At 55.0% G+C, this 15377-nt stretch overlaps 2 protein-coding genes across 2 annotated transcripts; both read right to left on the bottom strand.

The window, feature by feature from the left end:
* Positions 1–2798: 2798 nt before the first annotated feature.
* APOC2 (apolipoprotein C2) lies at positions 2799–3521 on the bottom strand. The gene is made up of 3 exons (XM_047834155.1): positions 3467–3521; positions 3133–3292; positions 2799–2889 (listed from the first exon to the last, which is right to left on the bottom strand). The coding sequence occupies exons 1-3, from the start codon at positions 3519–3521 to the stop codon at positions 2799–2801; spliced, it is 306 nt and encodes a 101-aa protein (XP_047690111.1).
* A 1890-nt stretch (positions 3522–5411) lies between these two features.
* Positions 5412–7194, bottom strand: APOC4 (apolipoprotein C4). The gene is made up of 3 exons (XM_047834154.1): positions 7105–7194; positions 5878–6007; positions 5412–5616 (listed from the first exon to the last, which is right to left on the bottom strand). Exons 1-3 carry the CDS (start codon positions 7178–7180, stop codon positions 5451–5453), a joined length of 372 nt encoding a protein of 123 aa, XP_047690110.1. The 5' UTR covers positions 7181–7194; the 3' UTR covers positions 5412–5450.
* Between the last annotated feature and the right edge of the window lie 8183 nt (positions 7195–15377).

Here is a 15377-nt window from a genome sequence, read left to right as displayed (position 1 = left end):
ACCAGGATTGGTTGGAAGCAGAACTGGCCTGGGCAGTCGTTTGGTTTGGCTTGAGTCCGTGGGAAACAAGTGGACAGAGCAGGGATTGTTCCTCTAGGGTCCCCCCTCCCCGTCACCCCCTGGGTTTGGCAGCCTCAGCTCTTCCCAGGCCCTGGGGACTTGGGGGCATTTCCCACAATCCCTCCCCAAGGCCCCTGTTTTCTACTAGACTCACAGCTGCCCATCCTCAGGACCTGGGAAAACTGCCCCAAGAGCACTGAAAGACTGGCTGGAGGTTAATGCCAAGCAGATTAGGAGAAACAGAGGCCCTGGATCCTCGGAGGCCAGCAGCCCCACCCCTGAGACTTGGGGGCCCCGGACCACCCTCTATTTCCTGAGGACCCAGAAGTCCAGATCCCCAGCCTTCTGCCCAGGAGCCCCAGCGCTGTCCTCTCTGTACGATCTCTGCTCTTGTTCACCCTGGGCTTTTTGCCTACAATTCCCCCACTGCCCAGATACCATTTCCCAACCACTGACTGCCCCGCGGGGACCTGGGGGCCAAGCCAGTACCCTCCTCCCCGCCCCCCACTTCCCGGCATCAACAGCCCCAAACCACTGCACTGTGATGCATCCCCCCGTGACCAGCCCAGCCAGGATGCCCTCCCCTACCCCAGGGGCCTGCTCCCAGGCCTGGATCTCCTCACTTCTTCTTTTCTTCATTGCACATAATGTTACTTGAAGTCATCTCCTTTGGTCGTCGTCCTCCTCCTCTGCTTCCTCCCTACTCCTCACCACCAGCCTCTCTGTTGGTGGCTTCAAGACAAAATAGAGCTCCTGACCCTGAGCGGGAGCTCAGGAAATGATATCGCTATTGCTAATAAGGAGAGAGCAGCTAACAAAACATACCACAAAGCCATCAGCACTCAAGCTGAGTGGAATTGGGCCAGGACCCAATGAATAGCTTTTGGAAAGACCACAGAGGGCAGGACTCTCTGTCTTTCCCCCGTAGTGTCTCCTGAGCCTAGCAGGGTCTCAATAAATATTTGTGGGACAAGTGTGTAGGAATTGTCACAGGGCACGGCTTTTACGGATCCATTCTCTTGGGTCCCAGACAAGCTGGGCGCTGACTTCCTATGCTCAGCAGTGACATCTGGGCACCAGTCTTCCCCTGTCATAGGACCATTAAATACCTCACTGTGATGCACACTTAAAACATCAGCCCAGGGGCGCCTGGGTGGCTCAGAAGGTTAAGCGTCCGACTTCAGCTCAGGTCACCATCTCCCGGTCCGCGAGTTCGAGCCCCACGTCGGGCTCTGGGCTGACGGCTCAGAGCCTGGAGCCTGCTTCCGATTCTGTGTCTCCCTCTCTCTCTGCCCCTCCCCCGTTCATGTTCTGTCTCTCTCTCTGTCTCAAAAATAAATAAACGTTGGGGCGCCTGGGTGGCGCAGTCGGTTGGGCGTCCGACTTCAGCCAGGTCACGATCTCGCGGTCCGTGAGTTCGAGCCCCGCGTCGGGCTCTGGGCTGATGGCTCAGAGCCTGGAGCCTGTTTCCGATTCTGTGTCTCCCTCTCTCTCTCTGCCCCTCCCCCGTTCATGCTCTGTCTCTCTCTGTCCCAAAAATAAAATAAACGTTGAAAAAAAAATTTAAAAAAAAAAAAATAAATAAATAAACGTTAAAAAAAAAAAATCAGCCCAGGGGTGCCTGGGTGGCTCAGTGGGTTGAGCGTCTGACTCTGGCTCAGGTCATGATCCCACAGCTCTCTGAGTTCGAGCCCCGCATCAGGCTCTGTGCTGACGGCTTGGAGCCTGCTTTGGATTCTGGGTCTCCCTCTCTCTCTGCCCCTAACCCATTTGCATTCTGTCTCTGTCTCTCTCAAAAATAAATACACATGGGGCGCCTGGGTGGCGCAGTCGGTTAGGCGTCCGACTTCAGCCAGGTCACGATCTCGCGGTCCATGAGTTGGAGCCCCGTGTCGGGCTCTGGGCTGACGGCTCAGAGCCTGGAGCCTGTTTCCGATTCTGTGTCTCCCTCTCTCTCTGCCCCTCCCCCGTTCATGCTCTGTCTCTCTCTATCCCAAAAATAAATAAACGTTGAAAAAAAAATTAAAAATAAATACACATTAAAAAAAATAATGGGGGCGCCTGGGTGGCGCAGTCGGTTGAGCGTCCGACTTCAGCCAGGTCACGATCTCGCAGTCCGTGAGTTCGAGCCCCGCGTCGGGCTCTGGGCTGATGGCTCAGAGCCTGGAGCCTGTTTCCGATTCTGTGTCTCCCTCTCTCTCTGCCCCTCCCCCGTTCATGCTCTGTCTCTCTCTGTCCCAAAAATAAATAAACGTTGAAAAAAATTAAAAATAAATACACATTAAAAAAAATAATGAATAATAAATAAATAAAACATCAGCCCAGGGCCTAGAGACTGCCAGAGGCCACAGCAGGTTAGCGATGTTCGTGGTTGTTTTACGTGTGAGAAAGCCAGACCTTGGTGCAGGACAGTCTCTAATGTGGCTGTGACGATCCAATGTTATTATTCACCTCTTTATCCCCAATGATCGAGTTAGGGCTGCATACGTCCAATGGGCACTCGATAAGTATTGAATGGACTGAATCAGTCCTGCCATCTTGGCCCTCTAAGGTCTTCGAAAAGCAACCACATGGAAGAAAATAAATGTTTTTTTGTTTTTAATTTATTTATAAGAAGTCAGGCTAGCATTGGGAACAGGATGCCGAGAGCTGCTAAGAAGTGAGGGGTAGGTCGCGGGAGGGAGCCGAGGAGTCCTGGGGTCTGGGCTGTCCCCTCCCCCACGGTCGGGGCCCAGCTGCTAGGAGTCTCCCGACAGCATAGAAAGTATCTGGTCAGTGAGAATCCCTGTGTAAATTCTCACGGCTGCTGTGCTTGTGCTGTACATGTCCCTGGGGAGAAAGGACAGAGGCTCTGAGCAGGAAGGAGCCCCGGGTCTTGGGCCCCAGGTCTGAGGGAGGATGAGGCTTGGGGCCCAGAATCATGTGTCCTGTGAGGGATGGTGGCTGGAACCCAAACTCCTGGATCCCCAGGTAGGACAGGGCAGGGATCTCAGAATCCAGGGTTCCGACAGAGCTCAGGGCCCAGACTCCTGGTTCCCCTGGGTGGGGTGGGGGGGCGTGGCTTGTGGATACCTGATTTTCTCATCCACAGCGGTCAGATATGTCTTCTTGTATAGGTCCTGGGCGGCCGCTTTGGCTGAGCCCCAGTAGCCGTAGAGTGATTCCTGCATCTGGGAGAGCAGGGTGGGGCCCGTGGCTTCATCTTGCCGGGCCATGTCATCCCCCTGGACATCTGCAGAGGGAGGGTGCCTTAGGAGAGCTGAGGAACCAGCAGCAGGGGAGAATGAGGCAGGGAAGGAGGGGGACAGGGGTAGGGCCAGGCGAGAACTGGGCTGGGAAGATGCTTGGGGGGGGGGGTCATCCCATCCCCCTCACAGACCCTCCGCCCCCTGCCGACCACACTCACCGCCTCTCAATACCAGAAGGACAAGAAGCAGAACCAGGAGGCATCGGGTGCCCATGGCGTCAGAAGACCTGGAACACTGAGGAGGCTGTGGGACAGGGCCCCTGGTGACGTCTAGTCCTGGGGTCCCCCCTCCCCGGAAACTCCAGGGGGAGAGGCTGGCTTCCCTGCCCCTCCACCTCCCCAGCTGAGTTCCGGGTGCTAATGCATTGGCTTGGGGCTCATAGTCTAACATTTCATGATTCTGCTCCTGATTTTAACACCTTAATTCCAACATCCCCTCATTCGCTCAGGAAGCACCTACTGTGTACCGAACACAGTTCTGGGGCCCAGCTGTGAACACAGCAACAGCCCTGCCTGTCTACGAAGCCATTGGGAGAGAGATACACGATCAACAATATTAACTGAGAAAAATACACAGCGGGTCGTATGGTGGGGAGCGCTCTGGAGGGGGGAGGGTGTGTCACGGAGCCTGGGAAAGCCTTAGCAGAGGGTGACACTTATGCCGAGACCCAGTCTTGCAGGGTCCCAGGCTCAGTTAAGAACCCAACCACTGGGGGTGCCTAGGTGGCTCTGTCCGTCTGTTGGGCGTCTGACTTCGACCTAGGTCATGATCTTGAGTTGGAGCCCCGTGTCGGGCTCTGTGCTGACAGCTCGGAGCCTGGAGCCTGCTTCGGAATCTGTGTTCCGCGCCCCCCACCCCCGTCCCTCCCCCCTGCACACTCTGTCTCTTTCTCGCGAAAATAAATAAACATTTAAAAAAATGTAAAACAATTTTTTTTTTTTTAATAAAAAAAAGAACCCACCACTGGATGAGTATGTTTCTGATGCCCTGGGCCCTGTTCTACATGTAATTCCATCTGTCTTCACCCCAACCCTATGACAGAGGCTCTCGGCTCTGAGGCACACGGTTCCCAGGCCCTGTTGTCACTTGCGATTTGGAGATAAGGTGGAGGTCAGACCTCGAGGGACATCAGCAGGGGGAAACAGTCTATGACTCTAAATTCTGTGATCCCGGGGCGCCTGGGTGGCGCAGTCGGTTGAGCGTCCGACTTCAGCCAGGTCACGATCTCGCGGTCCGTGAGTTCGAGCCCCGCGTCGGGCTCTGGGCTGACGGCTCAGAGCCTGGAGCCTGTTTCCGATTCTGTGTCTCCCTCTCTCTCTGCCCCTCCCCCGTTCATGCTCTGTCTCTCTCTGTCCCAAAAGTAAATAAAAAACGTTGAAAAAAAAAATTTAAATTCTGTGATCCCAACAGAGGAATCCAACGAATGTCGTGACTCTTGCGGTTTCTGATTTAATCACCTCTGCCCCCTCCCCGCTGACCCTTCCCCTTTTCCATTTTTCCATTTCGGGCCCTCTCTTACCCGACTCTGGCAGGCTGTCCTCACGGGCTCCACGCGTGCAGAGAAGGTCTTTATAGCTCTTGGGACCCACCTCCCCTCCGCAGCCACCACCCCCACCTTGTCCCCTAGGCCAAAGTCCTGGCCAACAGGACCGCTGAGGGGGTGGGGTGGGGCAGAGAGGGCAGTGACATCATCCCCGGGGTCAAGCCAGAGGGAGCCCCCCCCACCCCCCGCAAGGTTCTCTCCCGGGAGATACAGGGGGCCAGGTGGGTGCTGTGGAGCGGTTGGGGGTCCTTGGGGTTCAGACCAGAAAAGGGGTCTGGGGTTTCCCCCACATAGGAAGCAAAGGCATAGGGGTCTCTGTGGGGACCTGCTGACCCCGCCTGCACTCCAGCCTTCACCTTCCATCCCAAATTGAGTTGCCCGGTGTCTCCTGCCCCCCCACATTCCCACAGTGGTGGGTCTCAGGGCTGGGGGAAGGGATCATCCCCCGACTCTTTCTCCTCAGGGCCCCCCCCCCCACTGTCCCTCCCTTGACAGGTGTCCCTTCCTCTAATCGTTAACTGCTGGGGGTGGTCACGCTGGGGATGGATTAAGACAGGGACACAGAGAAGCATTTCTTTATTGTGGAGGCTGTAAACACTTTAATTCTTGTCACCGTCCCTGCACAGAAGCTGGGGGCACAGGCTGTGGGCCTTGTTCAGGAGGCTGTCCCTGGAGCTGCGGAGCCAGGCCTGGGTGCGGAGCCTCAGATCCTTCAGGTGGTCTTTGTAGTAGGCCTGCACAAAGCCCTGGAAGGCCTCGGGTCCCCTGCAGAGGAGGGACAAAACCGTGAGACCCCGGCAACTCCCAAGACTCCCGCCCCCTTCATCCCCCTCCCTCGGGCCTTACCCCACTCAGAGCCCAAGAGTGCGGGCCCTGCCCTTTTCCCCCCTCTGACCCGGGTTCTCCTGCTGACCCAGGGGTCTAGACTCTCAGCCTCGCCCCCCTCAGACCCAGGAGTCCAGGCCCCCAGCCCCTCCTCCCTCAGACCCAGGAGTCCACCCCCCAAGCCCTGCTGCACACACTCACCAGAACCACTGCCACTTCTCTCTGGTCCTGGTCACCAGTGTCTTCACCTTGTCCTTCATCAGGCTCCAAGGACTATCCACCAGCTCCGGTGGCATACTCGGGGTTGCTGCAGGCACTTCTTGCTGGCATGCTAGGTGGGACCGGAGGGTAACATGGCTGGGCTGGGACCCAAGAATCCTTCCTCCTCCCTTCCCCTCCATGCTCGCCGTCACTATCGCTCCCGGTGGCCCAAGGGTGACCCCTTGACATCACTCCTGGTCTTCACCTTTTCTGTCCCTTTGAGCACTTGTCCCCCTTTGAGCCATCCGTCGATTCCCTGTCACCCTCCGTGCCCACGGCCCCTCCTGTCACCCCTCTGTCTGCCTGTGGCTTTTCCCCCTCAGCCTGTCCCCCTCTCGAGGCCTCCTTTACTGCCCGATCTTGCTGCCCCCTCGGTTCTCCTGTGACACACACCCCCGCCCCCCACGCTGTCCGAACCACCTCCGCATGCAATGGAGGGAGAGCTCAGAGGACTTTCCAGCCCTAGGGAAGGAGGTTGGCAGGGCTGCGTCGTCCGTTCCTCCCCGGGGCCGGGGTCGTGCCTCAGAGGGCACTTTACGTCCTTGCACGCACCTCCCTGCGCGGCGCTCACGCCCCCCGGGCGAAGCCTCACCTACAGATCCCAGGCGTCACACGGGCGCACAGGCGCACGCATGCGCAGAGGCACCCATGGGCCCGGCAGTGTGCTCAAGCCAACGGTGCACGTCTTCAAAACTCAGTTTCCCCTTCTGCAGAATGGGATAAGGCCAGGATTCCTGGGAGGACTTGGCGCTAACACCGAACACGCATAAGGCACTAGGAATAGCCCCTTGCACATTGGAGGCACTACGTTAAGTGTTACCATTTTAAATGCGCGTGCAAAGCCGAGGCACGCTCGCACGCCAGCGCCTACAGACACCCTCACAGCGTCCACGCGCTCAAATCCTTGGCATAAATACCCCGTAAAGGCACACGTGCACACACACATTTACCACTGTCGTTTGTACCCGCCCCAAGGACACCCCTCGCGCACGGCCCCCGTGGACCCGTTCGCCCGGAAACGCACACACATCTGCGTGTGCGTAGGACAAAGCACGCGAGCTCCAGGCCCGCGCGCGCGTCTACAAACCTGCGTGCCGTCCGGACCGTCACACTCACACCTCGCACGACTGCAGGGTCCCCGCGCCCGCCCATCCCTTCCTTCCTCACCCACGACACAGGCCAAGACCAGAATGCAGAAGCAGACGGAGGGCAGGGCCTGGGGCCTGCGTCCAGGAACCAACATTTCTGGGGGCTCTGCTCCTCTGTTCCTCTGCGCTCAGCTCTCCAGGCTGGGGGAGGGGGAGACTACGCGGAGCAGAGCCCTCCCCTGGCTGCCTCCCCACGCCCCTTGGCAGGGACTTCAGAGAGAGGGGCCCAGGTGACAGTGACAAGCAGAGGCCTCACCCGCCCCTGCTGGCCTCCCTCCTTCCTCCCCTCCCAGCACTTTGGCCTGACCGGGGAAGACAGCCGGCTCTTTGGCCTCGGACGCTGACTGGTGTTCAAATCCTGGCTCCACCTCATGAGCTGGCCCCTCTTTCTGGCCTCAGTTTCCCGCTCTGAAAAATGGGCCCACAGTCCATACTCCAGGCAGGGCTTTAATGGAATGAAATGCTGCAAGGAGAGGTCTTAACAAGGAGCCCGGCAACGGAGGTGCTCTCGGACCATGGCTGTTTATGATTACTTCCTTCATATTGAAGACCCTTGGGCACTGGGCTCTAGGCCAGACACACTCTCGCCGTGTGATCTGGGCAATTCCCAGATCTTCTCTGGGCCTCACTGTTTTCATCTGTAAAGTGGGGATAGTATGAAGCACCTGCCTCCTAGAGTCCGTGTGAAGGCTGCGTGAGGCTCTGTGAGAGAAAGTTCCAGGTGCGCGTAGTAAGAGGTTGTCAATGTCAGGCTCAGGCCCAATACTAGGCAGAAAGAAAATGAGCAAAAAGAAGAAAGAAATAGAGAAAGGAAAGAGAGAAAGAAAGAAAGAAGAGAGAGGAGGAGGAGAGCGGAAGGGAGGAACGAATGAAGGAACGAAGGAAGGAAATGAGCCTTTATCTCTCGGAGGACCCAGCCATAACTCAGGGCACACAGCCTGGCCAGGGGACCATGGACTGGATTCTTTGGTCCAGGGTTGCCGAGTAAAATAGAGGATGCCCATGTGAATTCAGATAAATAATAAGTTTTTCTTTTGATATAAGTATGTCCCATGCAATATTGGGGAATTATACTAGAAATTATTTGTTACTTATCTGATATTCAAATCTAACCAGGAGCCAGTCCTTTTTTTAAAACATTTTTTTAAGGTTTATTTATTTTTTATTTATTTATTTTATTTTTTTTTTTCAACGTTTATTTATTTTTGGGACAGAGAGAGACAGAGCATGAACGGGGGAGGGGCAGAGAGAGAGGGAGACACAGAATCGGAAACAGGCTCCAGGCTCCGAGCCATCAGCCCAGAGCCTGACGCGGGGCTCGAACTCCCGGACCGCGAGATCGTGACCTGGCTGAAGTCGGACGCCTAACCGACTGCGCCACCCAGGCGCCCCTAAGGTTTATTTATTTTGAGAGGGAGAGGGAGACAGCATGTATGCAGGGGAGTGGCAGAGAGAGGGAGAGAGAGAGAGAGAATCCCACAGGCTCTGCTCTATCATCACAAAGCCCGATGTGGGGCTCGATCTCACGAACTGCAAGATCGTGACCTGAGCCGAAACCAGGAGTCGGTTGCTTAACTGACTGAGCCACCCAGGCGCCCCCGGGGAGGCTGTATTTTTATGCGGTGAATCTGACAACCCCCCCCCCCCCACCCCGCTTGGCCACAACCCGAACAAGTAGACAGTAGCCCCCCCTCCCCCCCCGCCTCACCTTTATGCACAGTGTCAGTGACCCAAGGTCAACTAAGGTTTGGAAGCGGATGACCTGACAATATGCCAGCAGGTCAATAATCACCTAATACTGTGTCACAGGGTCTATGTCATTGCCATCACTTCATCTCATCACGTGGACGTCCTATCCTCTCACATCATCACGAGAAGGGTGAGCGCAGTTTTTAATTTTTCTATTTATTTTTGAGACAGAGAGAGACAGAGCATGAGCGGGGGAGGGGCAGAGAGAGAGGGAGACACAGAATCGGAAACAGGCTCCAGGCTCTGAGCCATCAGCCCAGAGCCTGACGCGGGGCTCGAACTCATGGGCCGCGAGATCGTGACCTGGCTGAAGTCGGACGCTTAACCGACTGCGCCACCCAGGCGCCCCTCTTACTGTCTGATTTTAAAAGTTAAACTGCATCATAGGGGTGCTCCGATAGGAAAAATCAGTGTATCTAGGGCTTGGCACTCACTATCTGTGGTTTCAAGTGTCCACTGGGGGTCTTGGAGTGCATCCCCCACAGATAAGGGGCGACACTGTACAGCTTGGTCCTGACCCAGCGGCTTCCAGCAGAACGGGCTCTGGCACGCAGCAGGTGCACAACGAATGTGCCCAGCAGTTCCTCACTAACAGAATCACAAAATAAAACCTCCGGGACGGGCGCATGGGCGGCTCGGTCCGACTCCCCAGTTCGGCTCAGGTCGTGATCTCACAGCTCGCGGGTTCAAGCCCCGCCTGGGGCTCTGTGCTGACAGTGCGGAGCCTGCTAGGGATTCTCTCTCTCTCTCTCTCTCTCTCTGCTCCTCCCTCACTTGTGCCCTCTCTCTCAAAATAAATACAGAAATAAACATTAAAACACACACACACCTCCTTGAATTTCTGTTTGGGATGTTGAGAAAGTTCCAGGGATGGAGGGTGCAACTTAATGTACCCCTAAAATGGCTAAAATGGTAAATTGTATGTGATGTATTTGACCATGAGAAAAAAGGAAAAAAGAAAAACTCACCATGCCTTGTGTTACAAGAAGCACGAGGTGGGGGTTCAGAGCCTTGCTCCTCATCCTCCCTGCTGTGTGACCCGGTGCGAGTTGCTTAACCTCTCTGGGCCGGTTGCTTCATCCACGACTGAGAATCATGGACTACCTATCCCAGAGAGTAGAGGAGACCGTTTATGTAAATTACCACGAGAGGCACCAGAGGTGCTGGGTCAAGGTCAGTGGCTGTTGATTAAGCCTGTGTTTTTCTGAGCACACGCTAGGCACCAGGGGCCACAGCAGGGCTTTGGCACCTTAACTTGTTGATGTAACACAACAGAGCTCTGAGGTGGGCACCTTTATCGTTCCTCCACGCTTGGGGGCGTGGGAGGGGAGTCCACTTACCAATGGCTCCTCGAACAGCAAGGGGTGCATTTGAACCCAGCTGTCTCAGATCTAGCCAAGCCAGGACATGCCCCGCCGCACCTCCCCCACCTGAGTCCCGGAGGCCAAGAGGGTGGTTGGAGCAGGGCTGGCAGCAGGGTGGGTCTGGGGGAGGTCTCTGACCCCTGCCCCAGGTCCAAGGTCAGTGTGGGCTGTTTGCTGTTTGCAATGTTTGTCCATCCTGGGGACAGGAACAGGCTGAAGGTCGTTCAGGGCAGACCTCAGAGTCAGCTCAATAACAACTTGGGAGTGGGGTGATGGGCACAGAGACGGAGGTCACAAGAGAGAGCGGGTTTGGGAGTGGCAGGCCCCGTGAGCCCACAGGGCAGAGGGCACCTCTGAGCCTGCAGTGACGTGTCCAAGAGACCCCCAGACCCCAAAATCACTCTCCCCCAGTCCAGACCCCATCCCCTCCCTCCTCAATCCCCTAACCCGCCTCCCTTCCAGCACTCCTAAGTGCTCACCTCCTTCCTCTGTGCCTCCGGGTTCTGGCAGGGAAGCCCGGGGCAGAAAAGAGGTTGAAACGTCCCCCTCTGTTATCTCTTCTTTCTGCCTTCCGCCCGGGGAAATTCTCCTTTCGTTAATTTTTAAAAACGGGGATATTCGCGAACCGTAAAACTCGCCCTCCTCAAGGGTGCGATTGGATGTTTTCTAGTACGTTTGCCGAGTTGTGCAACCATCACCGCCCTCCGATTCCAGAACGTTTTCATCACCCCGAAAGGAAACTTCCATTCCCATTAGCCCATTAGGGTCACTTCCGTTGCCTTCTCCCCCCCTGGCCCAGCAGGGGCCAAAGACTGCCGATGGACCTTCTGTTTCTGTGGGTTTCCCTATCCCGGGCATCATGGGAAGGGAAACAGACACTACGTGGTCTTTTGCGTGGTGTGTGAGGGCGCTTCCTTCCTTTTTCTGGCAGAATAATATTCACGGCGCGGATACGCATCTACACACGCCATGTGGATTTGCTTATCCGTTTCTCAGTTCCTGGGCATTTGGGTTGTTCCAGTGGAAGCACCACTGCCGTGACCATCCACGCGTACGTTTTTGCGTGAACCTGTGTGCGGTTCCCCTGGGTGGATAGACGCCCACTCATGGGACCGCCGGGAGCTCCGTGGCACGCTTTGAGGACCCGCCAAACTGTTCTCCAAAATGGCTCTGCCCATTCGCTTTTGTATCCAGTTTTCCAGTCGCGTGGTTCCTGGCGAACATGCATGGGGACGAAAGTTGGGCGGCTTCGCACGCTGTTCCCCGGCTCTCGCTGACTACTTCCGGATTGTCTTCTGGGTTGCAGGTGCTGTGTCGCCTCCTCCAGGGAGCCCTCCCGGACTAGCTACCCCAAGCCAGGTGCCCACTGGAGTCCCCCATCCTTGCCCTGCCCGCTGGGTGGGCCACCTCCTCCCCCCCCCCCCCCCCAAGTGTGGAGTGTGAATGCTCCTACACACATGCTCGGGGCTCTCTGGGTGTTTTTTGTTGTTGTTGTTTGTTTTTTGTTTTGGTGTGATCAGGGCTATTTGCTCTCTGAGGTCCTGAAGGTTAAGTTTGTAAACCTGAGAACAAACATATTGGCTCTAAATACAAAGTGTAAAAAGAGGGGCGCCTGAGTGGCTCAGTTGAGCGGCCCATTTCTGCTCAGGTCACGTTCTTGCGGTTGGTGAGTTCAAGCCCCGCATCGGGCTCTCTGCTGTCAGCACAGAGCCTGCTCCGGGTCCTTCCCCCCCCCCCGCCCCCCTGCACCTCCCTTGCTTGCTCTCTCTCTCTCTCTCTCTCTCTCTCTCAAAAATAAAATTAAAGGGGCGCCTGGGTGGCTCAGTCGGTTGAGCGGCCGACTTCGGCTCAGGTCACGATCTCGCGTTCAGTGAGTTCGAGCCCCGCGTCGGGCTCTGTGCTGTCAGCTCAGAGCCTGGAGCCTGTTTTGGATTCTGTGTCTCCCTCTCTCTGACCCTCCCCCGTTCATGCTCTGTCTCTCTCTGTCTCAAAAATAAATAAAAAACGTTAAAAAAATTAAAAAAAAATAAAATTAAAAACAAGCATTTAAAAAATAAAACGTAAAAAGAAAATCTTAAAATTAGAATGAACGAAGGGCGCCTGGGTGGCTCAGTCTGTTAAGCGTCTGGCTCTTGGTTTCGGCCCAGGTCATGATCTCATGGTTCATGAGCTTGAGCCCCATGTCAGGTTCTGCACTGACAGCACAGAGCCTGCTTGGGATTCTGTCTCTCCCCCTCTCTTGGCCCATCCCCTGTTCTCTCTCTCAAAATAAATAAAGTAAAAAGAAGAAGAAGCAGAAGAAGCAGCAGCATTGTTGGAGCTCTCACTGTGCTCCAGGTACTGTCCTGGGCACTCGGGGGGGGGCACTGCAGGAGACAAGACCGCCTCCGTGAACTTGACTTCCAGCAGTGGGAGACACAGGCAGTAAACAAGTAACCAAAGAGATATATATTAGAGGGTGGCAAATACTGGAAAGACAGGCAGATAAGGAGGTAGCAGGGCGGTGGGAGAGCAGTCTGGGAGGGGCCACAACGGGGACACGGCTGTTGAACAGACACCTGAATGAAGAAGAGGAGTGAGCCAGGCAGATAGCTGGACATCTGCGGGGAGAACGTTCCAGGCAGGGTGGGCAGCGAGTGCAAAGGCCCTGGGGTAGGAGCCTGCTCAGTGTGTTGGACGAGGCTGAGGAGTTGCACACGAGGGAGGGGAAAAAGCCGTAGGGGTGACCTGGCCAGGTAGTGAAAAGCTGACAGACTCTCATAAGATCTTTTGAGTTTTCCTCTGAGGGTGGTGAGAGGGTTCTGAGGAGAGGAAGGGTGTGATGTGACTTGTGTTCTAACAGGATCCCTCTGGCTTCTGAGTGGGAAGAGGGTATAAGGAGTTTGGAGGGCTGATTAGGGCAGGGGGAAATGGTGCATTAAGTACAGAGGGTTATATTTATTTCCCACCTTTAAAAAAAAAGTGGGGGAAAAAATGTTTAAATGTTTCTTTCTGAGAGAGAGAGTGCATGAGCAGGGGAGGGGCAGAGAGAGAAGGAGACACAGACTCCGAAGCAGGCTCCAGGCTCCAAACTGTCAGCACAGAGCCCGACGTGGGGCTCGAACTCATGAATTGTCAGATCGCGACCTGGGCCGAAGTCGGATGCCCAACTGACTGAGCCACCCGAGTGCCCCTAAAAAAATTTTTTTTAATGTTTATTTACTTTGAGAGAGACAGTATGAGCAGCTGAGGGGCAGAGAGAGAGAGAGAGAGAGACAGAATCGGAAGCAGGCTCCAGGCTCCTAGCTATCAGCACAGAGCCCGACGCGGGGCTCGAACTCACTGACTGCAAGATTATGATCTGAGCCAAAGTCAGACTGTCGACTGACTGAGCCACTCAGGCGCACCCCCCCCCCACCTTTTTTTTTTTTTTTTTTTTTAGATTTTATTTTTAAGTCATCTTTATAACCAGTATGGGGCTTGAACTCACAACCTTGAGATCAAGAGTCACAAGTTCCACATACTGAGCCAGCCAGGCGCCCCTATCTCCCACCTTTGTTCTCCATCCTCTGTCCTGTCCTCCATCCTCCATAAGCATCCCCGGACGTGCTTGGAGTTGTCCTCAGACATAAAAGAGGTCAAACACACAAGGCCGTTCCACGTGTGTGTGTTCGAATTTTACATCAATGAATGACACCACCCAATGCATCTCCTGTTTCTTTTCCACTCAGCGCTACACTGTTACATCTCTCCAAACCGTTTCCTGAACATCTAGCTGGTTCTTTCTGTGGCTGCATGGGGTTCCTCGCTTTATTTTTTCAACCCCCACCCCCACCCCCGCCGGTGATGGACAGCTAGGCTGCTTCTGTAGTGAACGTCCTCATCCATCTTCCCAGATGTTTCTCTGGTCCCCGCACGGTGCCAGATAGGGGACCGCTGGGACGCGGGGCACCCAAATACTTAATGTCACTAGAAACTTCCAGGATGCTCTTCATAAGAGTGATCCAGTCCACACTCCTGAAGAGAGTGTGCTGGGTTTTTTAATTTTTTTTATTTTTTAATGTTTATTTATTTCAGAGAGAGAGAGAGAGAGAGAGAGAAAGAGAGAGAAACAGAGCTCAAGCGGGGGAGGGGCAGAGAGAGAGGGAGACACAGAATCCAAAGCAGGCACCAGGCTCTGAGCTGTCTGCACAGAGCCCGACAAGGGGCTGAAACTCACGAACTGTGAGATCATGACCTGAGCCGAATCAGACTCTTAAGCGACTGAGCCCCCCGGGTGCCCCAAGAATGTGCTTCTTCTCGGGTACCCATAGCCTCACCGGCACCTGGCATTTTCCAATCTTCTGCTTTCGGCCAGGTGACCGGAAGCAGACTGGTGTCTTTGGTGGTTTTCACGTAATTGCCCCTGAGTCTGAGCCTCTCTTCAAAAGCAGAGGGGGCACTCACTCCATGAACTGCTTGCTGTCCGTCTTCTCTGTCCCTGTGCCTTTCTAACCTGAGAGCTCTGGGGGGGTAGGGGGCAGGGGTTGGGGTTTGGGGATGGGGTGGGGTGGCAGTTTTCAGGAAAATGCTTAAAAAATAAATTTGCTCCGGGGCGCCTGGGTGGCTCAGTCGGTTGAGCATCCGGCTTCGGCTCAGGTCATGATCTCCCGGTCTGTGAGTTCGAGCCCCGCGTCGGGCTCTGTGCTGACAGCTCAGGGCCTGGAGCCTGTTTCAGATTCTGTGTCTCCCTCTCTCTCTGCCCCTCCCCTGCTCACGCACTGTCTTTCTCTCAAAAATAACTAACATTAAAAAAAAGTAAAAATAAATAAAAATAAAAATAAAATAAAATAAATGGGCTCCGAAATGCTGGACAAAGGGCCAAGTAAAGATTAGCAATTGATTAAGTCGGCACAGAATACACCCTTTTGCCAAGCGAGATTGCGCGTATGAATTTTACCTAATGAGGGATGTGGGTGTGCTTTAATATGCTGGGGATGAGCAAATAGGGCCCACAGCCAGGTGTGTGTGTATATGTGTGTGTGTGTGTGTGAGTGTGTGTGTGAGTGAGTGGGTGTGGGTGTGGTTGTAGCCGGTGAGTCTGGCAGGGTGACTCAGGAACAGGGAAAGTGAAGTAAGAATGTGGTCCTGGGACTGCCCCCCCACCCCCCAGGCGACATTCAAATCCCAGCTCTACCCATTTGTGGCTGTGTAACATCAC

The sequence above is a fragment of the Prionailurus viverrinus genome, chromosome E2, assembly GCF_022837055.1.
Source record: "Prionailurus viverrinus isolate Anna chromosome E2, UM_Priviv_1.0, whole genome shotgun sequence".
NCBI lineage: Eukaryota > Metazoa > Chordata > Mammalia > Carnivora > Felidae > Prionailurus > Prionailurus viverrinus.
The sequence above is the reverse complement of the archived record's forward strand: the minus strand, read 5'-3'. Positions and strand labels throughout refer to the sequence as shown.